General features: G+C 38.6%; 2 protein-coding genes, 4 non-coding genes and 1 pseudogene across 6 annotated transcripts; all 7 read left to right on the forward strand.

The window, feature by feature from the left end:
* Positions 1 to 67: 67 nt before the first annotated feature.
* Positions 68 to 231, forward strand: LOC145235134 (U1 spliceosomal RNA). Its single transcript, XR_013861640.1, has one exon. It is a non-coding gene; the product is annotated as a U1 spliceosomal RNA (small nuclear RNA).
* Positions 232 to 613: 382 nt separating this feature from the next.
* On the forward strand, positions 614 to 811 carry LOC145235258 (U2 spliceosomal RNA). The gene has a single exon (XR_013861758.1). It is a non-coding gene; the product is annotated as a U2 spliceosomal RNA (small nuclear RNA).
* Positions 812 to 1,068: 257 nt separating this feature from the next.
* LOC145235135 (U1 spliceosomal RNA) lies at positions 1,069 to 1,232 on the forward strand. The gene has a single exon (XR_013861641.1). It is a non-coding gene; the product is annotated as a U1 spliceosomal RNA (small nuclear RNA).
* Positions 1,233 to 1,614: 382 nt separating this feature from the next.
* On the forward strand, positions 1,615 to 1,812 carry LOC145235259 (U2 spliceosomal RNA). The gene has a single exon (XR_013861759.1). It is a non-coding gene; the product is annotated as a U2 spliceosomal RNA (small nuclear RNA).
* A 987-nt stretch (positions 1,813 to 2,799) lies between these two features.
* LOC145232869 (general transcription factor II-I repeat domain-containing protein 2-like) lies at positions 2,800 to 8,885 on the forward strand. Its single transcript, XM_080097545.1, has 2 exons — positions 2,800 to 3,676; positions 8,215 to 8,885. Exons 1-2 carry the CDS (start codon positions 2,800 to 2,802, stop codon positions 8,883 to 8,885), a joined length of 1,548 nt encoding a protein of 515 aa, XP_079953671.1.
* Positions 8,886 to 10,113: 1,228 nt separating this feature from the next.
* Positions 10,114 to 11,719, forward strand: LOC145234696 (uncharacterized; annotated as a pseudogene).
* Positions 11,720 to 23,021: 11,302 nt separating this feature from the next.
* On the forward strand, positions 23,022 to 23,714 carry LOC145232871 (protein FAM200C-like). Its single transcript, XM_080097546.1, has one exon. It carries the CDS (start codon positions 23,022 to 23,024, stop codon positions 23,712 to 23,714), a length of 693 nt encoding a protein of 230 aa, XP_079953672.1.
* Positions 23,715 to 26,545: the final 2,831 nt, after the last annotated feature.

Genomic DNA, 26,545 nt, shown 5'->3' on the forward strand with positions numbered 1-26,545 from the left:
CGGCGTTTTCACAACAAACGCTAAAAAAGTATAGATGAAGAGGGTCGATCTTGAAGTTAACCAAATCATACTTACCTGACGGGGGCCTTCACCGTGATCAGGCCGGCGGTGGGCCCAAGGCGAGGCTTAGCCATTGCACTTTGGCCTAGCTGACCCTTGCGATTACCCCAAATGTGGGTAACTCGGCCGTACAATTTCTGTTAGTGGGGTCTGCGTTCGCGCTAACCCCGTATTATTCTTAATCAATCGCTTGTTCTCTCTGGTCAGTTTGCTTCCTGCTGCTCTTCGCGCTTTCTCTCCCAGACAGGCGTAATTGCCGACCCGGGGAGCGTCGCATCGCCATAGCAATGTGTCTGCAACGCATAGCTACGTATCTGATTGAATGTATATCAGAAAAATATTATTGCCATGCACCTGGTGACGTCATATATTCGTAAATATAATTTGAATTAGAACACAACAAAGCTGTCATGGCTATAGTGCCAGGGGAGTCGAATGACGACTGCTACTCGATCGTTTTGGTCCTCGGAAAAACGTTTCGCGCTGCACTGAGCCCCCAGCAAACAGAAGTTGTACAGGTGAGGCTCTGGTTGGCCTAAATATATGTTTAGGCATCGCTTCTCGGCTCTTTAGAGCTAAGATCAAGTGTAGTATCTGTTCTTCTCAGTTTAATACCTGGGACGCAAGCGATTCGCTTGCATGTCTTTGTATTAACCTGATTTTTGGACAGGGGGTATGGTGCCGAGGCTTGCCTCGCCCTGCCCACGGGTTGTCCTGGTATTGCACTACCTCCAGGCACGGCCCACATTCCCACTTTGGTGGGAAAATCAAGCAATTCATCCCAGTTCTTCGTCGTATATTGTTGTAAACCCTCTTTTCTCACCTCGTAGCCAACATTTTCATGCGCTAAAACCGTCGCAAGCCTGCTGTTCTAATTACTACGTACCGTACCACCCGCCGATTGGGAAACAATCGGGCGTAGAGAAAACGTCCGATTACGTCGGCGTTTTCACAACAAACGCTAAAAAAGTATAGATGAAGAGGGTCGATCTTGAAGTTAACCAAATCATACTTACCTGACGGGGGCCTTCACCGTGATCAGGCCGGCGGTGGGCCCAAGGCGAGGCTTAGCCATTGCACTTTGGCCTAGCTGACCCTTGCGATTACCCCAAATGTGGGTAACTCGGCCGTACAATTTCTGTTAGTGGGGTCTGCGTTCGCGCTAACCCCGTATTATTCTTAATCAATCGCTTGTTCTCTCTGGTCAGTTTGCTTCCTGCTGCTCTTCGCGCTTTCTCTCCCAGACAGGCGTAATTGCCGACCCGGGGAGCGTCGCATCGCCATAGCAATGTGTCTGCAACGCATAGCTACGTATCTGATTGAATGTATATCAGAAAAATATTATTGCCATGCACCTGGTGACGTCATATATTCGTAAATATAATTTGAATTAGAACACAACAAAGCTGTCATGGCTATAGTGCCAGGGGAGTCGAATGACGACTGCTACTCGATCGTTTTGGTCCTCGGAAAAACGTTTCGCGCTGCACTGAGCCCCCAGCAAACAGAAGTTGTACAGGTGAGGCTCTGGTTGGCCTAAATATATGTTTAGGCATCGCTTCTCGGCTCTTTAGAGCTAAGATCAAGTGTAGTATCTGTTCTTCTCAGTTTAATACCTGGGACGCAAGCGATTCGCTTGCATGTCTTTGTATTAACCTGATTTTTGGACAGGGGGTATGGTGCCGAGGCTTGCCTCGCCCTGCCCACGGGTTGTCCTGGTATTGCACTACCTCCAGGCACGGCCCACATTCCCACTTTGGTGGGAAAATCAAGCAATTCATCCCAGTTCTTCGTCGTATATTGTTGTAAACCAGGGGTGGGCAAACTACGGCCCGCGGGCCGCATGCGGCCCGGCAAAGGAGATCATGCGGCCCGCCAAGAGTTACTAAATTTAAAAGAGAAAGTTACCGATCAACGCTAAATAATAGTATGAGCATGGGCGCAAAGTTTTTTTCAAAAATACCGGGGGTGCGTCTTGCCAATGCCATCTGTGGTATCTTTACCCGTACCACACTTTGGGACTAAACAGCACAGATACTTTTTACATTGTTATAGTATTTTTGCAAATAGTCACTTGACACATTTGCTTCGTTCGGTATCGGACGTTTTGCTGATCTTCTTTAAGAACACCTGTACGCACTGAATATACGATTTGCCGAATCCGCAATTTTAATGACGACAGCGGGGAATGAAAGTAAAAGTGATTCACATTTTAAATACATCCTACTTTACATGTTAATGGCAAAACTTTGGTCACTTAAGATCAAGTTTTGGACGTTGCAGTACTTTGCAAACGGACAATAAACCCGGCTTTGGGATCGTTAACACAGACCCGAACAATACACCTAAAGATGGAGGAAAAGCAACTTGTTCAATGTTGGTACAAAAATTTGATAAACGTATTTTTTATTGCAGGAGGTTATTGCGCCATGAAATGCAAACGTTATATTACAAGTGTAGGTTGTGTTGCAATAAGTGCCCGTTTGTTTTGAAACAATTACAATTGTTGCTTTTCAACCCATATTTGTACGGTCAATAAAGTGACTACAAATGCATTAGTGTTTAGCTGAAAAACGTTTTAAAACCAGCATAACTTGGAACGAAAATGCGATTATAATGTTATGTCAAGGTCGGGGGTGTACTCTACGCCAGTGATTCTATAATTTTTTTTTCTTCCCTCAGAAGTTAAGACGTGGACATTTTAGTTTAGCTTTGTCTTTCTTACAAACTTTAGCAAATATGAGTTATACGAAGCCATCTAAAAAGCGAAAGATTGAGAACGAATGTAGAGTGTTTAACAAAGAGTGGACTGAAAGGTATTTCTTTACTGAGGTCGGAGTTCGAGCTGTATGTTTGATTTGTCATGATACAGTTGCTGTGTTCAAGGAATACAATTTGAAACGGCACTTCCAAACCAAGCACGCTAACTTTGGACACAATTTATCAAAGCATGAACTGCAAAAAAAGGCAACTGATCTAGAAAAAAGTTTGAAACAACAGCAAACTGTGTTCAAGAAAACTTCATCTTTACAAATGAACGTGACAAAGGCAAGTTTTGTATTGGCAAATAAAATTGCAAAGCAAAACAAGTCATTTGCAGAAGCAGAATTTATTAAAGATTGCATGGTTGATGCTGTCAATGTTGTGTGTCCTGAAGTTAAATCAAAAATAGAAGCCATTTCTCTGTCACGAAGAACTGTTGTTCGTCGTATAGAAGCAATTGGAACAGATATTCAAGAACAGTTGTTAAAAAGCAGTGGTAGTTTTCAGTGGTTTTCTATTGCGTTAGATGAGAGTACTGACATTCAGGATACTGCCCAGGTACTTATTTACATCAGAGGAGTTGATCAGAACTTCGAAATTACAGAGGAATTGTTATCAATGGAATCTCTTAAAGACACTGTTACTGGAAAAGATTTATACAACAGTGTCATTAACAGTCTAATCAGGGCAAGCTTAAGTCTGGATAAACTGGCAAGTATTACAACTGATGGTGCTCCTTCACTTATAGGCAAACATCGTGGACTTGTAACATTGATGAATAACAAAATCAAAGAAGATTTTCCATCGCACAGTGCGTTGTCATTTCACTGCATCATACATCAAGAAAGCCTCTGTAAGTCTTCTTTAAAACTCAAACATGTTATGGAACCTGTATTCAAACATGTATTCTATTTGAATAAGGCTGCTGTTTAAAATTGATTACTGATTTATGAATAATAGTTTTAAATCTGTACAATGTCACCTACAACTCCGAACAAAAATAAAAGTACTTCTGTCAGTACTTTATCAACAAAGGTGGATTTACTGCTTACACAAGTCAATCACAACAAGGATGAGATGACTACAAAATTAAATTCTGTTTTGGCTGACTTGCAAACTATCAAAAAAAGTCAAACATTTCTATCTAATAAATACGATTTGATTGAAAAAAAACTACTCACTACAGAAGAAGAAATGAAAACCTTAAAAAAAGAAAATCAGCACTTGAAAGAAGAAATTAAGCTAATGAAGAAAAATGTGGAAACAAACAAAAATGAAATCAATGCACTGGAACAATATGGCAGACGAGATTGCTTAGAAATCAAAGGGATCCCACAAACCAGCAGTGAATGTACCGATGACATTGCTGTTGCTGTTGCTGTTGCTAAACGCATTGGCATAACTTTGAATAAAGAATGCATAAGCATCTCTCATAGGCTTGGGTCTTCGCAAAGTAAAGAGCAAAACAAAAATGGTGCACCAATAATAGTGAAATTCACCAGCCGCAAAATAAGGGATGAAATTTACAATAATCGCTCCAAACTGTTTAAAGCAAGAGTTTCCGAAAAAGATGCACACCAGTCGCCAATATACATTAACGAGAGTCTTACAAAATCAAACAAAAAAATGTTCCACCAGTGCCTTCAATTCAAACGCCAAAATGGATTTAAGTTCATATGGACCAGGAATGGAACCATTCTGCTCAAAAAAAATGAAACTTCCCCCACAATCGCCATTCACAATGAAGCAGATATGAGGAAGCACCACATTCCCACATTAGCTGAGATGTAGAATACAATCTGGTAATCCTAATCAATTGCATGTATTTGTTTATGTTTGCTGCACACTGCTGTGTCCTGTATTGTATGCACCTAAACAAATTTTGCATGTTAATTTTGCGTTGTGTATTACACCATTATGTAACCTGTGTATATTACACCCATTCACCCAAAAACAAAACACCCCAACAAAATCATGAGTAATATTAGGGAATCAAAATATTTAGATACAGAAGAGTTCAAAGCATTAATTGAAACCACCAGTACTAATGACTTGACATTACTTCACTTTAATGTTAGAAGTCTAGTGCACAACTTACACATACTAGAAGAATTTCTGCATACCACTAATGCAGAACCTCATATAATAGCAATAACAGAAACCAAATTGCGCTTGAATACTGTAAGCAATATATCATTGAATGGATATAATTTTGTACACACTGACTCACCAACCAATGCAGGAGGTGTTGGAATGTATATAAAAAGCACTCTGCAATACCAGGTTTCTACACATTACCATTTCGACATGCCCAGATGTGAAAATATTTGGATTAGGTTGCAGCTACACCATAAAAAAACTGCAGTTGTTGGAGTTATATACAGACATCCCGGACCCGATATTCCCATATTCTCCAAAATCTTTGAAAACTGTTTGTTTAATCTAAACAAAAAGAGTGTTACATACTATATACTTGGGGACTTTAACATCAACAGCCTGGCTACCACACCTACAATACAACACTACAAATCAATGTTAACCAGTTTAAATGCAAACATGTTGATAAAAAATCCATCCCATACTGCACCCTCTAGTACAATGACGGCAATTGATCACATTTACACAAACAACACAAATGACAAAATCACACCTGGGTTAATTATGTTTGATATATCTGATCATTTACCAGTATTTGCCATAATAAAAAAGTCCAGTCCAATTCAACTGAAATATCCAAAGCTCAATAGGGATTATAGACATGTAGACACTGATAATTATTTGTATGATGTGTATAGTATTGTAGATAACATTGATATGAATCAATCCATACACAAAAAGTTTGAAAATTTTATATCTAAATTCCAGTTGGTAGTTAACCACCATGCCCCCTTCATCAAATCTTTTAAAAAATCTACAAAGCAAATAAAACCATGGTTAAGCAAAGGAATATTAATATCCATCAAAAAGAAAAATAAATTCTACAAACAATGCATTGCACATGATAAAGTGAGTGATAAATACAAACAGTATACCAAAAAACTAAAAAATATTATTAGAACTGCAAAACAAAACTATTACAAAAAGTTATTCAATGAAAACAGTAACAACACAAAGAAGACATGGCAAATAATCAACTCAATAATATCACACAAAAATGCTACACACATGCAGACATCTCAAATAACATATCAAAATAGCACACTGACTAACCCAAAACAAATTGCACATGCCTTCAACAAACACTTCTCCAACATAGGTAAGGATATGGCCTCGCAAATTCCAAATACAACAATTCTGCCGGAGTCATATTTGCAACATCCCACATCAAATTCCTTCCGATTTTATGACATAGACACAACAGAAGTTTATAATGTCATCAACGCACTTGACAGTAAAAAAGCCACAGGACCATATGACATCCCAATTCGTCTTATCAAGCTCGCAGCTCCATCCCTAGCACCAATATTGTGCAATTTTTTCAATGAAGCAGTCCAGGCTGGTTCATTTCCAGATTGTTTAAAGCTTGCCAAAGTCATTCCCATTTACAAAGGAGGTTGCACTCAACACTTAGGCAATTATCGCCCAATATCTTTACTTCCAACGTTTTCAAAAATATTTGAAAAACTTGTATACAAACGCATGGTAAAATATCTAGAAAAATACCAAATATTGACAAAATTTCAAAATGGATTTAGAACATCACACTCCACAAACTTAACCATTGCTGAAATTCATGACAGAATAATTTCTGCAATGGACAAAAAACTTACTACTTGTGCACTTTTTCTTGATTTGGCTAAAGCTTTCGACACTGTTAACCACCAAATACTCATAAAGAAACTTGAACATTACGGATTTCGTGGTCACATAAACAAATTTCTTGAAAGTTACTTGACAAACAGAAAACAAAGCACATTTTTTTCAGAAAACTCATCAGACTATTGTGATGTGACATGTGGAATCCCGCAGGGGTCAGGGCTAGGCCCTCTCCTTTTTTTGATTTACATAAATGACCTCCCGGCTGCATCCAAATTCGAAACTCGGCTATTTGCTGACGATACATGCCTCTGGATGTCTTCCCATAATGTGCCATCATTGCAGTTATCTGTCAATAAGGAGCTAACAAAGGTGGACAGGTGGATGAGAGCAAATAATCTATCCCTTAATTATAACAAAACCAAATACACGATCTTTTCAAACCAAACCACATGTTCCAAGCCACAAATCACAATGAACGGGGTGGAGCTGCAGAAAACAGAATCACTTAAATACCTGGGTGTGATTTTTGATGAAAAATTGTCATGGGCCCAGCACATCCAACACATCAGAAGCAAGATTGCTTCAGCTGCTGGAGTTCTGTCCAAATTAAGACACTATATTCAATCAAGCACACTCCGAAACTTGTATTTTTCTCTGGTACATCCACACCTCCTGTATGGGCTGCTCTCTTGGGGCTTTGCTAACAAAACAACCATGCAAAAAATAGCAGTTATGCAAAACAGAATTATAAAAATTATTACCAACAGCCCTTTTCAGTGTTCAAGTAAAAAATTATATCTGCAAGCCAACATTTTAAAAATAAACGACATGCATGACATGGAACTTGCCAAGTTTGTATTTAAATTCAAAAACAGAAAATTACCGCCAGTTTTTGATGACTTCTTCACCTACACATCGTCCATACATAAGCATGCAACAAGAGGCGCTTTAAAACAACACTTTTTTGTCCCACGTGTTTCCACAAGTCGCGGCCAACATACACTTAGATACAAATGTGCCAAGGTATGGAACAAACTACCCATTAAGATTACAGATACCAAAACCGGATTCACAGTATTCAAGCGTAATTTAAGGTTTTTCCTCATTGCAACATAGTCCTAAACCCACAGCCACAGGTATGCTCACTGGCACATTATGTAATGTAGCACCACGAGGTCCTGTGTTTACATTCCACGGGGTGTTTTGTCTTAATTGGTCCCAAAATTCCTGTGCTAATTACCCCGCCTTGCACGTAATCAATCGAATATTGCTGCGAGGAAATTGCTGTGACCTAGTCTGCTGTGACGCTTTGCCTCGTGAGACTTCTCTTATACTCACAACGCTTCACAATGACTTGAGATTTTCATGTGCAGAATTTATCACTATTTTTCAAACTTTATTGTGTCCTTTATTGCCTTCTTTTCTTGTTTATTCCTTGTTTAAAAGTATCATATTCAACCGTTTAAATAGATAGGGTCAGCTACTTGTAATGGCCACTAGTGGCTCCAGCTGATCCATTTTTGTTTGCGCCGTTGCAATTTGAATGTACATACGTAACCGATTACTTACTGCGCGTGAACGAAATAAATAAATGAATGTTTCCTGTGGTGTGTGCGGTGAATTTAATAAAAGCAAGGGGTCTGAAACACAGGCAATTTCGAAGTTTCTTGGAAGACATCGAGGCAGACTTTACTGATGTGCTGTACCATACAAATGTCCGCTGGTTAAGCATGGGAAAGGTACTAAAGAGAATGTGGGACATTAAATCAGAGATTGTCATGTTTTTTAATCTGAAAGAAATTTCGTGTGACTTTTTAAAGGAAATGGAAAGTGACATATGGGTTTGTGATTTCGCATTTGCTGCAGACATTATGGAAAAGCTAAATGAGTTAAACACAAAGCTACAAGGCAAAGGTGTATTTGCTCATGAATTGTATTTGGAAGTAAAGGCCTTTCAAACAAAACTAAAACTTTTTGCCAAACAGCTCAAAGAGCAAAACTTTGTTCATTTTCCCCGGTTGAAAACAAGAACTGTAACACAAGCATTATCGGACAAATACAGTTCCCAGCTTATAGCTCTAAAAGAGGAATTTATCCGAAGATTTGCTGATTTTAAGGCAATGGAAGGTCAGTTCGACTTGCTCAGATCACCTTTTGCCTCGGACATTGAAACCGCTGATGAAGAATTACAGGTGGAACTGATTGATTTGCAAGCTGATAATTCTTTACGGAGGCTGTTTGAAAACAAACCACTTGTCGAGTTTTATGCATCTCTGCACTCCGAAAAGTTTAGAAGTCTTTAAAACTTTGCAAGAAAGATGTTTGTGTTGTTTGCATCGACTTACATTTGTGAGCAAGCTTTCTCCATTATGAAAGTTAACAAGTCAAAGAATAGATCACTTCTCACAGATTCGAACCTTCAGTCAGTGTTGAGAATTAGCACAAGCAACTTGACGCCTAATTTTGACAAACTGGTTGATAACTGCTGTCAGATGCATAATTCTCATTGAGATCCTACTGTGTTGCTGTGTCACTTTGTATTTCAAGTAAATGCGTTTTAATGTCAATTTTTTACAGTACTTTTAAAACGTTATTTAACAAAAACTCATTGCATTCTTTCCTTAAAACCCTTTTTATTTTGTCTATTATAGAAGCGGTGTTAATTATTTTGGGTTAATATAGTGTGCGGCCCGTTACAATTAAGAAATTTTGAATGCGGCCCGTGCACTGAAAAGTTTGCCCACCCCTGTTGTAAACCCTCTTTTCCCTTTCTCTGCTGCCTCTCACCTCGTAGCCAACATTTTCATGCGCTAAAACCGTCGCAAGCCTGCTGTTCTGATTACTACGTACCGTACCACCCGCCGATTGGGAAACAATCGGGCGTAGAGAAAACGTCCGATTACGTCGGCGTTTTCACAACAAACGCTAAAAAAGTATAGATGAAGAGGGTCGATCTTGAAGTTAACCAAATCATACTTACCTGGCGGGGCCCTTCATCCTGTTTTTCCAGATAGTTTCTGCTGTCTCCAGGTAGTATCGTCACTTGCATGTGTGCGTGCTCTATCACTCTTTACGCTCATTAGTTTACGCGTTTTTTGTCAGATACAGCTGGCAGTTGTTAGACCTTTGTGCAGGGGCAGTCTGTGGTGTTGTTGTTCATAGGCTCTAATAATATCGTTTAATTTCCCTACTTAGTTTATTCTTTGTAGGTGTGTAGGTTTTTCGCCCCATAACATAAGTCTGACGTCATTGCCCGCGCTGACCCCTTAAGGTGACAGCGAGGCCAAAGTAGCCAGACTTATAGGTACTCTCCCCAATTAGCATAATTGATTACTGTGCCGTCTGCACATACACCAAATAGGGAGAAGCTCTAGTAATAGGGGGGCCAAATAGGGCGAAGCTCTAGTGGTCTTTTGTCTAAGGCCACTTTACTATTGTTAACACTTTTGACCACTAGGTGGCGTAACACTGTACTTTGTGCCTTTGTCTAAGGACATAGTACTGTTAATTGTGATTCACGGTTGGCGCTCGTAGCGAGCGGACGCAATCAAGCAATGGATAAAGGTCCAAGTTTTGCGGAAGTCACGCAACAAAAGGGTGGGGGCTATTTAAAGAGGCCCACCTGTCTAAGTTTTAAAACGAGAAATCAAAGTAAAAGAGATGATAGTTTGAATATCATAGAAAAAGAGAGTTTCTCTGTCCAAAAACTAATTGGAATCTCAGAAAGGAAAGGAAACCTAGTCGACATAACATGCACAACAAGAAAAGCTGTTTTAGAATTGTTTGAAAACCTGGTTCAGGTAGAAACAATTTATTCCGTTCGACTCTACGAATCTGACAAGCTTAATGTGGCGGTAGGATGGGTGCCTATACCTTTCCCCAACGAAGAAATCAAAACAGAATTTCAAAAAAGATTCGGAGAAGTGAAGAATATCCAGCACCGAAAAGATAAGAATGGTTTACTAACTGGAATGAGAATTGTTACGCTAGACAAAGCTGATGTGGAAAAAAATCCAATACCTAGTTACGTGACATTACATGGTTATGAGTTTTATTGTACATATAACGGCCAGCAAATAACCTGCAAATATTGCTCAGAAGTTGGACATAAACAGCAAGACTGCCCAAAAAGAATACAAGACTACCCAAAACTCTCAGAAACAAGCAAAAAAAAACCAAGAAGGCAAGGATTGCACCGCTTCTGATAAGAAACGAAACAACTTGGACGGCGCGGGAGAAGATAAGGGCACCATTGACTCGAACGGGACAACAATAGATTTGGAAACCGTCCACACCCCAAGCGAAACAGCAGAAAAGGAGATAAGAAAACCCGAAACTAACTTGCCTGATGAACAGCTAATTAACGGATCGCTTTTGGAAACTAAAAATAGGTCATCAAGGAAACGGCACCAACGAAGCCCAACCGAAGGAAACCTACATCAAGCGAAATCGATAAGTCTAAGTGAACTAAAAATACCAATTTCCTGCCCGAAATGTAAAGAAGAGAGCTACATAACAGAAAAAAATTCAACATTCTTCTGCTGGAAATGTTCATCGCAGTTCAACATTGCTGCATCGTGCTGCAACGAAATTGATAGATTTTTGGTCCCGGCTAGGGAGGTGAAAACTAACTGTGTCACATGCCACCAACCCATGAGAAGGATGCCGTGCTACCACAAGTTTCAGCCGGAGTACCAAACAGATGAAGGAACTTTCGAATGCGTGGAATGCAGAAGGTATTCAATGTTTTGCATTTGTAAAACTGTTAACGCTATACCAAAACGGACAATGACTACTAACTGTGTGAATAATGCATGCAAATATACGATTGTCCACTGTAGCTGTGGGAAAATAACATCTCAGTTAATGGGACCTAACAACCCGTACTTGTGCGATTGTGGCTTTGAATATGATATAGACATTGGTGTAGAACGTATTTAAATGCCTCTCACTGTAATAACCTACAACGTAGCAGGGTTGCGAAACACTAGGAAACGGCGAAGCGTTTTTCATTTTTTGAGACAAAAAAAGTTCGATATAATGTGCCTACAAGAAACGCACTCATCTGCATCAAATCTCAAGCAATGGGAGTTAGAATGGGGCGGGGAAATTGTAGTTTCGCATGGCACAACAAAAAGTAAAGAAGTGGCGGTTTTGTTTTCCAAACACCTTTCCTACCTGAAACACGACGTGACTGTTGATAACCACGGGCGTTATATAATCATTGAGCTGGAAATAAATGACCAGCAGCGCATAACGCTGTGCAATCTCTACGGGCCTAACCAGGACAACCCGCAATTCTACGAAAACGTCTTTCGGGTTGTAGCTGATAAAAGCGCTAAAAGTGGAACCGAAAATATGGTTTTGGTTGGTGACTTTAACTGCGTACTCAATGACGAGCTAGACAAGACAGGAGGTAGAGCAATGCACACTAACCAACGCGCAAAAACTACCATCTTACATGCTATGGAAAACCTTGAATTATATGACGTTTTTCGTAACAAACATCCAAAAGCGAAACATTACACACGCACACAAAACAACCCCTACACGGCTGGTAGGCTCGACTTTGTGCTTGTCACAAACGAACTACTAAACAAGACAACCCATATTCAAATTGACCCAAGCACGCAATCGGACCACAGTATTGTTAAACTTACACTTAACCTTGATAAAATACCCAGGGGGAGGCTACTGGAAATTCAATACATCATTATTAGAAGACCGGAAATTTGTAGAAAATACCAAAAAATGGATCGCTGAATTCATCAAAAATAATGATAACGGGGAAGTGTCTCCGCAAATTCTGTGGGAAGCACTAAAATGCAATCTTCGCGGTTGCATTATAAAGTATGCAAGCGAAAAGAAAAGCTAAAGCAAAACAGACAGAGCTGGAAAATATACTTAATGAAATGCGAAAATTACCCCAACCCCATGATGAGCGCACAACCAGCGAAATTGCAGTTACTCAAGAAAAATATGATGATATTATTGAAAAGTACAGCAAAAGCGCAATAACACGAAGTAGAGCGCGATGGGCTGAATATGGAGGTAAAAACAATGCATACTTTCTAAACCTCGAAAAACGGAGAATGGGAAAGAAAGCCATTACGCGACTAAAATCAACTTCGAATATAGAAATGGACCAAAAGACAATTTTACGCACCCTTCAAGAGTATTTTAAAACGTTGTACAGCGCGAACAAAAACCCGTTGTGCACCACCAGCAAAATATACGATTATATTAATAATATAGCGTGCCCAACACTGGACGAGGAAAAAGCGCGTATGTGTGAGGGAAAATTGACCGCCGAGCAATGCTTAGAAGCCCTCAGGACGATGAAAAATAACAAATCCCCGGGACTAGACGGTTTACCAGCGGAATTTTACAAAGCGTTCTGGGAAGAATTAAAACAGTTACTGGTTAGCGCACTCAACAACGCATTCGAGACAGGATCTTTTGGTGGACAAATGGCTTGGGGTGTAGTAACCTTAATTCCTAAACAAGAAAAAGATGTCCTATACGCGGAAAACTATCGTCCGATAACTTTACTGAACGCTGACTATAAGATAGCAGCCAAAACAATCAATAGCCGTATCAAAAATGTGCTTCCGACAATCATCGCCCCCGAACAGACGGGCTTTGTCAAGGGAAGATACATAGGAGATAATATAAGAACGCTTTTTAATATTTGGGATCACGTTGCCGAGCAAGGAACTTCGGGGGCCTTTTTGTTTTTAGATATTTGTAAAGCGTTCGACTCTGTGAATTGGGACTTTCTTAATGCAGCGTGCTCAAAATTTGGTTTTGGAAACGACTTGTGCAGGTGGATAAAAACGTTTTATGCGGGCTCGAAATGCTTGATTGCAAATATTAACCACATCTCAAATTCTATCAGGGTTGAAAGGGGTGTTCGTCAAGGTGACCCGCTGTCCCCTTCGCTTTTCGTACTCGCAAAAGAATTTCTAGCCTTGGCAATTAAAGGGAACAAAAACGTGAAAGGAATCAGTATAGGAAAACAGGAAGTAAAAATTTCGCTATTTGCTGACGACGCCTTACTTTTTCTAGATGGGTCGGAAAGCAGCTTTCGCGCAGCATTTGATGAGGCAAATGTATTTGGTATGCACACTGGCTGCAATATAAATCTCACAAAAGTGCAATGCACATAGGCAAGGTAGAGACAAACCCAAAATACTACCTGAAATCAGAAGGTTTAACCTGGCCTAAAACTTTTGTTAAGTACCTCGGAGTTAAAATTCCTACCACCAGATGCAGTGGTAACCTGTTTACACTAAACTTTGAATCTGTAAGTAAGGAAATTCAAGCTGTAACAAAACCCTGGTTGGCAAGGTCACTTTCCCTATTGGGTCGAGTGATTATTATCAAAACGTTGGCGATACCCAAGCTACTTTACAAGCTAAGTGTTTTGCCTGTAAATAACTTATACCTCGACCGTTTTTAAAAGAAATTAAAAGAAAACTTTTCACCTTTTTATGGGGCTCAAACTGGGAGAGAGTAGCAAGGAACAAACTGTGCTGTAAAATTGAAGAGGGAGGGATAAATATGATAGACGTGGAAGCCTACGTCAAATCAATACGTTTTTCTTGGATAAGAAAACTATTCGATACTGCTTACGTCTCGCTTTGGAAAATCATCGAAACGAATATTACTTCTCTACATACCATGATATGCATCGCAGCCACCAATCTAAAACCAACCCATAAACAAGTTAAAAAACTAACACCCCTCAGGACGTTTTGGTCATCGGTCGACCTTTGGAAAGATTGCGTAACCCAATTTTGGCAGCAGCCCACTGTTTACAACTGCATGTGGTTAAATAGAAGTGTATTGTTCAAACGAAAACCAATCGCCTACGAGAATTTCGTTAACGCTGGGATACTTGAATACCACCAAATTATTGACAACAAATCGGAATATCAAACTTTCAATAAACTTTGCGAAATTTACGATTTGGCAAACAACAGTAAAAATCATTCTGACTACCAGTGTCTAATCGCGGCTATTCCCACTACATGGGAAACACACACCTCAAGTAAAATGTACAGACAAACTTCCACTGAAAAAATATTGGCAGGTATACGCAACAAATTACCAAATAGCAAAAATGCATACCAGTTTTTCGCGTCAATAAACGTACAGCGGCCGACCAAGCAAGAAAATAAATGGGAGGAGATTTTACAATGGGAACCGCTCACCACTAAAAAATGGGGAGAAATGTACAAAAATCTATACGATTGCACAGTGGAAACAAAACTACGCCCCTTCCAAATTAAGTTTAGTCTTAGGGCTATTGTTCTAAACCAGGGGTTTTTAAACTGGGGGGCGCGAGAGGCTCGCAGGGGGTAGAGCTACTAACACTGAGTGTCACCTTTGGCCCGGCCTGGGAATTTCTGGTAGGTGGCGTAACAGAGCGTAGGCGCGAAAAGATGACGACAGTGTATGTAGTGCGAAAAGGCGGTAAGGATCGCGAAGTAAAGGTAAGTATACAGGTGAAAAAAAAATTAAAATAAGAAGATGGATAAAAAGATGGAGACTGGCAGAAATGAAAACGAAACCATGTGAGGTTTAATGCATTTTTTTTTTCAAGAACAAGCTTTAAAAAAGAAAATGAGACCATAATGGTATCACAACATTTTCAAGAACAAACATTAAGATCATCACTAATTTAATGTTGTTGCAGTGACGAAAATGCTTTTAGTTTGCATGAATTCGACAAATCAAACCTTATCCAAAAGGTATGTCATTAAAACAAAATACCTAACTACTTGCACTTTATGTTTGCCTAATGTGTTTAAATTTGGGAATGCAGTGTTTTGAAAGTAAAGAAAATGCAAATGAATCAATTCTGCAATTTCAAAAAGTGTTTGCCATAAAGCTTAATCAGTCTCAAACAGTTACTTATGGTAGGTCTCAATGTTTTTGTGTTTTTTTTTTCTTGGATTGGCCCCTGGAATCTAACTGTATCCGTATATAAACCTTGCAGACATTAAAAAAATAAAAATGTGCTGGGACAATGAAACAAACACTCCATACATAATGGTTAAGAGTGATTGCTGGAAATCATTTCAGCAAAATGAAGTGGCAGCATCATGGCCCAGATACAAAGTAACTATGTCAGAAGTTATCATGTTTCCAACTTTTACCACGGTATGGCAATTATTTATCAGGTTCCTTTAGTCCTAGTGTAGTGCATTATACTTTACTGTTGTGTTATTATGTTTTGTTTAGCACAACAAATACAAACGGTGGATAATAGGCAAACACATTAAAGAAGCATTTTCAAGTGAGAAGCTGTCTCAACAAACAGCATTCTTTGTGAAGTTTTTTAAAATAGAAAACAAAATGGACAAGCAACCCAGTAAAACAAACATAAAGGTTTTGTTTCTTGATCTGTTTTTATGTGATTTGAGAACTAGTGAAAAATTCTGTTACATCTTAGTGGGTTTCTACAATTGAACAAGCACAAAAGGCAGTTCAAGATTTTGAAATTTCCACATTAACCAAATTTATTTCTTACGGAAAGAATTCCCATGGTATGGAAAACATTTCAGGTGTTTTGTGTAGAATATTGAAGTATGTTGTATCTATATATTTTATGTTGCCGAAGATATCTCAAAAGGTGATATACATTGGGACAAAGCTTTAATCCCATTCGTTATTGTACAAAGTCTTTGGATGCAATGCCAACATGCAAAAGACTACAACATAAAATCAAATGAAAAGCGCCAAGCATGCACTCCAAAGCAGGTGTACTTTTGTTTTTACTTTTGGTCTTCGATTGAAAGTAATTTTGTTTTAAAATAGTTTTGTTGGTATTTACAGTTGCTTGACCATCCAACTACTGTCAGACATAGGATGTGTATTCAAGGTACAAAGAAGTGTGATTGTAAAGCAAAAATATGTATACAAGAAGTGATGAAGTTTCCCCAATTTCAGGTAAGTGCTTTTGTGTCTAAATGCTTCACAAGCTTCTCAGCCTGACAGATATATGTTGTTATAATCACAGAATGATGGCAAATCTCAATATGCAATGGCTAAGTCAGCTAAGTTTATTCGCAAGACTTTGAATGATAGTAATTCAAGAGAGTCTCTGGTGAAGGAATGTGAGGTGCTCTGCAGCATTTCCTTTCCCAGTAGTGATGATCATTCTGGTCATGTTATTGGAGAAGTATGTGTATTGATAGATTGCTATTTCACAATAAATTCAACATATGGTTGAGGTTATGTGGCCATACTAAATATTAGAGGCATGTTTCTTTTTTTATGTAGTCAGCAGGATTTCTCCAAATGGTTGACAAGCGAATCATTACAAAAATTGATGACTTGGTGAACGAAGGTGTATGTAATATTGGGGAGATCATGAGAGGGTTAAAATCATTTGTGATACATGAGCTTTTTAAAAATGATGATGTACCAGCAAATACAAACAGGAGATTTTTTCCAACAAGAAAGGATGTCGAGAGCCACTTCTACAGGGCATTTACAAAACGTAAGCTTGCAAAAATGGATCAGACAAATGTCCAATGTTTGGTTGATGAGTGGGTCAAGGCCGGTGATCCAGAAGACAAAATCTTTTTTCGGCCATATGTTCCCAGTTCTATACAAAGCTCTGCTTCAGATCTTACTGATGAAATAACAGCCCCAGTAATTGCATCCGAGCAAACCATGTTGTTTGTCCATCAACTTGAGTGGCAGCGGAAACTTCTTCTTCGTTATGGGCAAGACATTTGTTTGCTTGATGCTACTTATAAAACATCGAAATATGCTCTGCCCTTATTTTTTGTGTGTGTTAAAACAAACATGAATTACCAGGTTGTGGCTAGTTTTATCACACAAAATGAAAGGCAAAATGATATTGAGGAAGCTCTTTTGCTTTTGAAGAAATGGACACCTGGCTGGAAACCATCATTTTTCATGACAGACAAATGTGATGCTGAAATACATGCTATTGCAACTGTTTTTTCAGGTATGTTAATTTTGGTATAATGCTAAAAGTGTGTTATGGTTTCAGTAACTAGACTAAAATAGCTAGTAAGTACTTGTACAACATGCAGATTGCCATGTATTAATTTGCGACTTTCATCGTGAGCAAGCATGGGAGCGCTGGGTGAAAAAGTCTGAAAATGGTGTTCAAAATAAGGATGAAGTTTTAGCATTTATGAGAGCTGTTGCCAGTGCCGAAAGTGATGAAAGTTACCAAATAGCAATTCAAAATTTTGAGACGAATGTTCTCTGGACAGATAATGTTAAACTTCAAAAGTATTTTATCAACTTGGCTATCACAGAAAGAAGTAAGAATAATTGTACATTTAATAGAGCAGCAAATTTATGCACTTATATGTTTTAGCGTTGGCTGTGGTTGTATCGAGCAGATCGATTAAAAGTCGAGTTTTGAAAGAATGCCATACACGTTTCAGAACAGATAAATCTTTATCTGGACTGATTACAGTTTTACACAAAGATTTTCTCCCAGAAGGGAAAACCAAGTAAGCTGCTACAAAAATAATCTGTTACATATCTGTTTCCACAGTACTGATATGTAAAAAGTAATTATGTGTCCTGTCGCAAAATATGAATTTTGTACCTATTTCTTTAATTATCATGTGCAAACTGTAATTGTGGGTATTATATGCTTCATTATAACTACTTTTGATGCAGGTATGAGCATGAAAGCTTGAGGTCTTCAAGCAATTACAGAAGTTACAACAACTATGTACCTGACTTTTTACAAAACAGGCCAAGAAAACTGATAAAACATTGTATGCAAAGAATTGCGGATTCTGCCAATGTGCAATCAAACACAATTGCAAGAAATGGGAATGAATTTACAGTTAAAAGTGAATCTACTGACCAAATATACACTATTCAATTGGGATCAAGGGATAAATTTCCCAAATGCACATGTGCAGATTTTACCCGACACTTCTTACCATGCAAGCACATGTTTGCTGTGTTTAACAAGTATAATGATGTTGATTGGTCCAGCTTACCTGAATGGTATCACAACTCTGTTCACATGGTGTTGGATCCAAATGTTGTGAACTGTATAAGTGCAACAAAATCAGACAAAGAAGCTATTGCAAGTAATTGCATCTCTGATGTTCCAGAAACTTATTTACTGTCTTTAGAGACTATTCAAAAGTCACCCACAAAAACTTGTGACGACACTCCAGGAAAGCAAACCATTCGGAAATTTAATGATTTGTTAAGTGACATAAAAAACATGTCATATGATGTAACATCCCAAAAAGCCTTGGAGGAAGGCATCCAAGAGCTTGAATCCATAAGAGACAACCTGGCAAAAGCCTGTTGTCTTGAAGGTGGATTAAGAATTTCCCAAGTTTCAAAACAAAAGTTTGGTGCAACAAAAAGGAAGGTGCCTTTGTCTAATAGTGGTGATGAGCTTCCCCGTAAACGACCAAAGACAAACCCATTTACCTCAAGAGTGGGAGCTTTTGCAAATACTATGCAGCCATTGCACCAAGTGACTACTTTGCCTTCCCCAGTATGCAAGGAAACTTCTAAAACTGTCAATCTGTCAACGGAGTCTAAATGTTTTACACCAAGTATGGACAGCCTTAACAGGTACAAAGTCAATGAACAGATTTTAGTAAATGGACCCCATTTGCTTTCAATTTTGGAGTTAAAGTCACTGGAACAAACTTTACCAAAATTTGAAGAAAAACTGTTGAAAAGATTTGACAAACACTTTGTAGTTGGGTGGCTGTTTGGCGAAGTAATTAACAGCTATTTGTGGCAGATAGTGTCGACTAACAACCATACATTGTATGTTAGTTCTATGGTGACTCAAGTTCTGGAAAAAATGGGTCCAATTAAAAACCTTTGGCATGGTATGTCCCTAGTGGATAAAAAGCTTATTTTTATTCCATGGAACCCTTTACACTGCCACTGGATTCTTTTGGCAGTTGACATTCGAAACCAAAAACTGATTTACTTGGATCCTATAGCAATGCCTTGTATTGAAACAAGTAGACAGGTTCAGGCTGCTAAGAGGTTGGTTAATTACCTGCTGTCTGAAAAATTCAATTTCCAGATTAAAGCAGTGGAAGCCCCAATCCGAACACCACAGAATGATTCTTCTAGTTGTGGTGTTCTTATCTGCATGTATGCTAAATGGCTTGCTGCAGGCACAAGCCTTATGCAGACTGCTTCAATATTTTCATGTCGACTAGAAATGTTTAACCTTGTATCTGGTAATTGCCTTAAAGGCAAACTAAACAGATATCTGTGCAAAGTATGTGGGACTGCCAACCACTTACAAACCACTAGCCAGGTTAAAAGTGACTGGATTGTGTGTACCAGATGTAAACAAGGTTTTCACACCATATGTCTGAAATCATTTTCGGAGTGTCCTATTTTTAGCAAAGGATTTATTTGCCCTTAAATGTATTTTATTTAATTATGGCTGTCTCAATGGCAATAATATGCAGATGTTAATTTTTTCCATTTTCCGAAAGCCAATTTGTTGATTTATACTGTTGATTTAACGCCTGAGTGTGGTTAACCAATATGCATTTTGCTTGAACGCCTGAGTGTGGTTGATCCATATGCATTTTAGCTAAAATGCCTGTGATGAACCTATATGTCTTCTGCAGACTTGAACGCTCAATTGGTGTGGTTAACCAATAGCCTAAGATGGTTACTAAACCTATAGGCTCGAACGCTCAACAGGTGTGGTTCTAAGAACCCCCAGTTTCATATGGCTACTGGCGAGGCTTCTGGGTTAACAAAAATGCCAACGACCACAAATGAGAGCCTCATGGGTGTGGTTGGAATTCTCACAATTGTTTATCATCTCTGCCCGATACTGTCAATGTACTAAAGTTTTGTACAAATTACATTGCATGAAAACCTTAAATAAGAACACCGTAAACAGTATCCAAACTTTTATTTCTTTTTCTGTGAAGTACAAAAGACAGTTAAATAATAAAAAAAGAAAGGTGTTTGTAATCATACTTACATTGTTCTACTCAAGCTGTCCTGTTAACTAAACAAACAGAGTGGTGTGATTAGGTGTACTGCCATGACAATCACAAGTAAAAAAGGCTAAATCACAAACTTACTTTTCTTTCAGCGTGAGACTGTTCTAAATTCTAAACAAACAGAGTGGTGTGATTAGGTGTACTGTCATGACAATCACAAGTAAAAAAGGCTAAATCACAAACTTACATTTCTTTCAGCTTGAGACTGTTCTAAATTCTAAACAAACAGAGTGGTGTGATTAGGTGTACTGCCATGACAATCACAAGTAAAAAAGGCTAAATCACAAACTTACATTTCTAGCATTGCGAGACTGTTTTGAATTCTAAACAAACAGAGTGGTGTGATTAGTACTGTTACAACATTCTATTCTTTAGGTATTACAAAAAGATACAAATAGGCCTTACTTTTTTTAAAAACTCATTTTTTGATAGCCATCTGTAAACAATATAGTGTATTATATAGTCAGAAAGATTACAGTTTTGCCATCTTGCAGCTTACCTGGCACTTTTTGGTATCACATTCTGCCTATAAACATATAACTTATGTGTAAATATACTTTCTCATGAATTTTGTTTTCAAAAAATCACTTACTTTTGCAGTTTTTTTAATTTTTTGAACGGAAGAAACCTGCAAATTAACTTCTGTATTAATCAACTAATTTATTTATGTAAATTAACTGTACAATCTTACCGTCTTTGTCTAGAATTGTTTCTTTTTATAAACTGCAACAAACACAATGACGTATTTACATACTGAAACTTTTTTTTATCTCTTACTTACTTACTTTTCTACCACACTCCCCTTTCTTCCCCCCACCCCCCATTGATATGTTGCCAAACGAACACTTGTTGAACGTAAATTCCATTGTATCTACACATAAATATATATCAACATAATATTTGTCAAATTTAATGTAATATATTAGCCAAACAAATTTAATGTAATATATTATCCAAACAACAACTCATATGAAGGTTTTTCCTTTTTTCGCGCCAATACCCCTTAGCGCCACCTACCAGAAATTCCCAGGCCCGGCCAAAGGTGACACTCAGTGTTAGTAGCTCTACCCTCGCAGGGGGGGGGGGGGGGGGGCGACATTATTTTATTGCAATGCTTTAAACGACGACATTCAAATCTCAAACACGGAGTTTTAACCTTGCTGCCGCTATTTTTCTAATTCTTTGAAAAATAAATACTAGTCAATGCATCAATAAAAAGCAAATGATCATCTGTCAGTTATCTAATCATAAAAATGCCAAGTCGTTCTGTTATTAATTGAGTCACATTGGCAATTGTGATGCAACAATTGTCACTGTAAAATAGTAATTGTGCTAGTTCGTTCACTGTTCATTATTCGGATATGAATTTTGACTGCACTGAGAGTGAGACGGTTTAAGCTGTAAGACAAGATGAGCATTAAAAAGAGAAAGTGCATGGAGGAGTATTTGCAGTTTGGTTTTATTCAAGCTACAGTAAATGGCCAAGCTGTGCCACAGTGTGTAATATGTTTTGAAAATTTGAGCAATGATGCACTGCGGCCAAGTCGTTTGAAACGCCATCTTGAAACAAATCACTTTGGACTGAAAGACAAACCATTAGCGTATTTTCAAGCCAAAAGGGACTCTTTTAGGAAAATGAGAATTGCAGGAGGGGAGAACTTTCGCCAATCGTCATCTAGTGAAGTAGTAGAAGCGTCGTTTGAAATAGCTTACATGATTGCCCTGGCAAAGAAACCCCACAATATTGGGGAAACTTTAATTAAACCATGTATGCTAAAGGCAGCCGGTCTTGTGTTAGGGGAGACAAACCGCAAGAAGCTGGCAAAAATTTCTTTATCAGATTCTACCAGCTCGTATCGATGAAATTGCAGAGGATATTGAAGTTCAAGTTCTTGAGAAGATTCACGCGTCACCATACTTTGCTATTCAATGTGACGAGACCACCGATGTTGCCCAATTGTCTCAGCTAATGGTTTACGTTCGCTATGTCGGAACTACCACGATTGAGGAGGAAATGTTACTGTGTAAACCGCTAGCAACAACTACTAAAGCAGAAGATGTGTATGAAAAAGTTGCCTTTTACTTTGGTCACAATTCCCTGAAATGGGACAAACTGGTAGGTGTTTGCACTGATGGTGCGCCTGCAATGCTTGGTTCGCGAAGCGGATTTATTACAAGAATGAAGCGAAACAACCCAAACATTGTTGGCACTCACTGCGTGATCCACCGAGAAGCTTTAGCATCGAAGACTCCACCTGCTGCATTAAACAACAAGTTAGCAACTGTCATAAAGATTGTTAAGTCAAAGCAAGTGCTGTAAACTCGAGATTGTTTGCTAAGCTGTGCAATGATTTGGAATCCGATCACAAGGCTCTGCTGTTTCATACTGCCGTTCGTTGGTTATCGAAAGGGAATATGCTAGCTCGTGTTTATGAAATGAGAGGAGAAGTAAAGCTATTTCTCGAAGATCAGGGGAAACAGGATCTCTTGGTTTTATTTACTTCAGAGGGGTTTCAATTGTCATTGTCATATCTGGTTGACGTTTTTGAAGCGCTTAATGTGCTCAACCGGACCCTACAAGGCAAAAACACCACGAGAATAGATAATTTTGATGCCATACGTGCTTTTATAGCGAAGCTAGGGCTGTGGCTTCGTCGAGTTCAGCAGGGAAACGCTGCACCATTCGCAAACTTAGATGCAGCCCTTGAACAAAATAGTGTTACACTGGGGGGCGAGCTCAAAAAGGAAATTGAAGCGCATCTTCAGATTTTGAAAGAGGAATTTGAACGGTACTTTCCGGAACTTACCACCACGGAATTGTCGGATTGGAAGCTGACTCGAAATCCTTTTCGCCTCAGTGAAGACCTTGTATGTGAAAGTTTGCAAGAAGAATTTTTGGATTTGAAATACAATTCCACAGCAGAGGATGACTTTGAAGCAATGCCTCTTACTGATTTTTGGGCAAAATATGCGTGCGTTTATAACAATGTTGGTAACGTAGCGCTGCGCACCCTCCTTCCGTTTTCAGCAACTTATTTGTGTGAAACTGGTTTTTCTACACTTGTTAGTGTAAAGACAAAGGCTACGATGACCTACGATGTGCTTTGAGTTCAACGAAACCAAGAATTAAACAACTGGTTTCAAAAAAACAACCTCATCCTTCTCATTAATACTTTTAAGTAACCGATGTTGATAATAAACAAAAATGATGCCTTTTTGACTTGAATTTATTCAGAGGGGACGTAACATTTAATAAAAAGTTTCAAGGGGGGCGCGACCCAAAAAGTTTAAGAACCCCTGTTCTAAACGATACCCTTTATGGCTTCGGGATTGCTGATGCTGATGAGTGCACTTTTTGCGGCGTGTGCAAAGAAACTATGTTACATTTATTTTGTGAATGTGTATATGTACAGGCGTACTGGAAAAATGTTGGATCGACAGTGTTCTAGGCTGCCGAATCGTTTTAAATAATGGTACAAAAACTTTTGGACTTCATAATGAAAAATTTGATCAATATTTTTTGAAACTTGTGAATTGCATGCTTTTAAACGCCAGATTTGTCATCTACAGATGTAAACCACAAAAACCAAAAGTAGACATGTTTGTGTACCAAATGAAACGTTGCCAATGTAGCGAAAAAATCATAGCAGTGAAAAATGATGCTCTGTCTAAGTATAAATTAAAGTGGAATGCGCACTTGCGTTAATTGCCTTTGTGTTTGTTCGCTGTGTGTTCCTATGTTGTTATTTTGTCATTTCCATATTTTATCGCCAATAAAAATAAAAAAAATAGTACTGTTAATTGTTTTTTTCGTACTCTAATTTTTTTCGTGTGTTCGATTTTTTGACTTGCGGCGAAGCCCTTGTCCAATTTTCAGTCGCCACTAGGTGTCGCTCTCACCTAGTTTCAGGGTGCAGCAAAGGAAAACAGTATCATCTTAAGTTTGTGGTGCTTTCTCTCAAACGAGGATGTCGTATTTACAAGAAGACCGTTCTATGATTGTCCAAATACTGAATAGGGACCATTTCACGCTTGAGGAATTTGTAGATCTGTTCATGGAGCCTAATTGCTTACACCCATACAGGGGTGGTCTCTGTGGGGCTCGCGCAATCTCCAGAAACTCGTCCAAATTCAAAATTACGTACGATCGTCTGAGCAAAAACATCTTCACACAGATGAAACAGGCACACGAAAACCCCAAATCGTATGAAATCAGCGAGCACGCAGTTCTGATAATCCAGACTTCAACTCCCCCAAGACCTCTTTATAAGCTCACTCTCTTCCCCGTGCCCCTAGAGTTCGAGGAATCTCACTTGAAGAGAGCCTGCCAGGATTTGGAATGGGGTACTTACAAAAAGCATGCTTTCCTCACACATAGAAAATGGAAATTCCTCCATAATGGCTATATGCATTTATATCTGGAAGATGTACGCTTGGAAAACGTTCCTCCTCGTATCAAAATCTTTGGTCACCAGATGCAGGTTGCCCGACCAGGCGAATCCTTTGGACCTTCGTGCCCGCGTTGCAATCAACGTGGACACTGGGGGAACCAATGCCCCAAGAAGACCAGATGTGCACTTTGCGGTGAGGAAAATCACTCAAAGGAAATCTGTCCTCATGGATCAACAATCCCGAATTTAGACAGAACAAATGATTTTCTCTTTCCAAAACTACCTACAAACTCGACTCCACTTGGAAAAACTTTTGGAAACATCTTTGGAACAAATCAGGCCAAATCCTTCTCACCCATTCTTTTCCAAATCCAACAACAAGAGAAAAAGATTGAAAAATTGAACAAAGTAGTGGTTCTTGAAAATCCAGATGAGAAATCCAAAGAAAATACAGCTATCTTGGAAGAAGAAGAGGAAATAGAAGTAATAGAAGAAACAGAAGGAAATTCATCCACTCAACCGCCAAATCAAAGCCCGACAACTTCGCATTACTGCACACCCACCACTCCACAACAAAAAACTAAATCTGCCAAAAATGACACTCCATTTCGACCAAGACTCAATCTGAACCTACAAACTGCGGAGATCCATTCAAGTGATGACATAGAACATCTTTTTTCCGCCAGTCCGAACAAAGTGAACAATGAAATAGAAAAGAAACCTCAGCAGCTCCAAATCAGACGATGGAGAATGGCACCGACAATCTTGGAGAAGAAAATCCAAGAAGACAAAGAAGAAATAACTAGGACAGTATCTCGTCTCAGGTTTTCTATCTGTAATATAACTTTAACTGTAAAATAAACTCGTTTTTTTCTTTCTCAAACAACACCATGGATTCCCTGATACAAATTTGCACCTTGAATGTTAATGGTTTACAAAGAAAATTAGAAAACATATTATTTTTAATCGACAAAGAAAATATCACTATTCTGTTAATACAAGAGACTCATAAATACGACCATGTAAAACTAAACCTTTGGGCTCATACAAACAATCTCACTGCCTTCCATAATAGTATCTTAACTAAACCACACGAAAAGCGAATTCATGCCGGAACAATGATATTAATCAAAACATCATTACTTGACAGTTTCACTATAAAACACGAAATTATAGAAAACAATCACATACAAAAACTGCAATTAGAGCACTTTGACACAAACAAACTTGAACGTTACATAATCTATAACCTGTACCTAAAATCAGGAAATAGTAACTTATCAGCGAACATAAGAAACGCCCAGCTTCTTTCACTTAAAAACGATATACACGAAAACCTCGATACAAGCAAAATTATTATAGCAGGAGACTTTAATTTCACATACCATAAAATTGATACAACACAAAAAGAATCCACGAAGCGTATTGATCAGGGGCGGCTCGTGCTAGGGTGCTGCGGAGCTGCAACACCCCCTAGATATTTTTACTTAATACACCTACCATAATATTACAAATAACTTTCATTATTTTTATTTTTTTATTCCTTAG

The sequence above is a fragment of the Phallusia mammillata genome, chromosome 6 (assembly GCF_965637545.1).
Source record: "Phallusia mammillata chromosome 6, kaPhaMamm4.hap1.1, whole genome shotgun sequence".
Taxonomy (NCBI): Eukaryota; Metazoa; Chordata; class Ascidiacea; order Phlebobranchia; family Ascidiidae; genus Phallusia; species Phallusia mammillata.

Bases quoted from the DNA above. Each gene is read 5' to 3' on its own strand.
- LOC145232871 (XM_080097546.1), top strand. From the start codon at position 23,022: ATGCTAGCTCGTGTTTATGAAATGAGAGGAGAAGTAAAGCTATTTCTC.
- LOC145232869 (XM_080097545.1), top strand. From the start codon at position 2,800: ATGAGTTATACGAAGCCATCTAAAAAGCGAAAGATTGAGAACGAATGT. The intron at 3,677-8,214 runs GTAAGTCTTCTT...ATTTAATAAAAG, and splicing joins CATACATCAAGAAAGCCTCT to CAAGGGGTCTGAAACACAGG.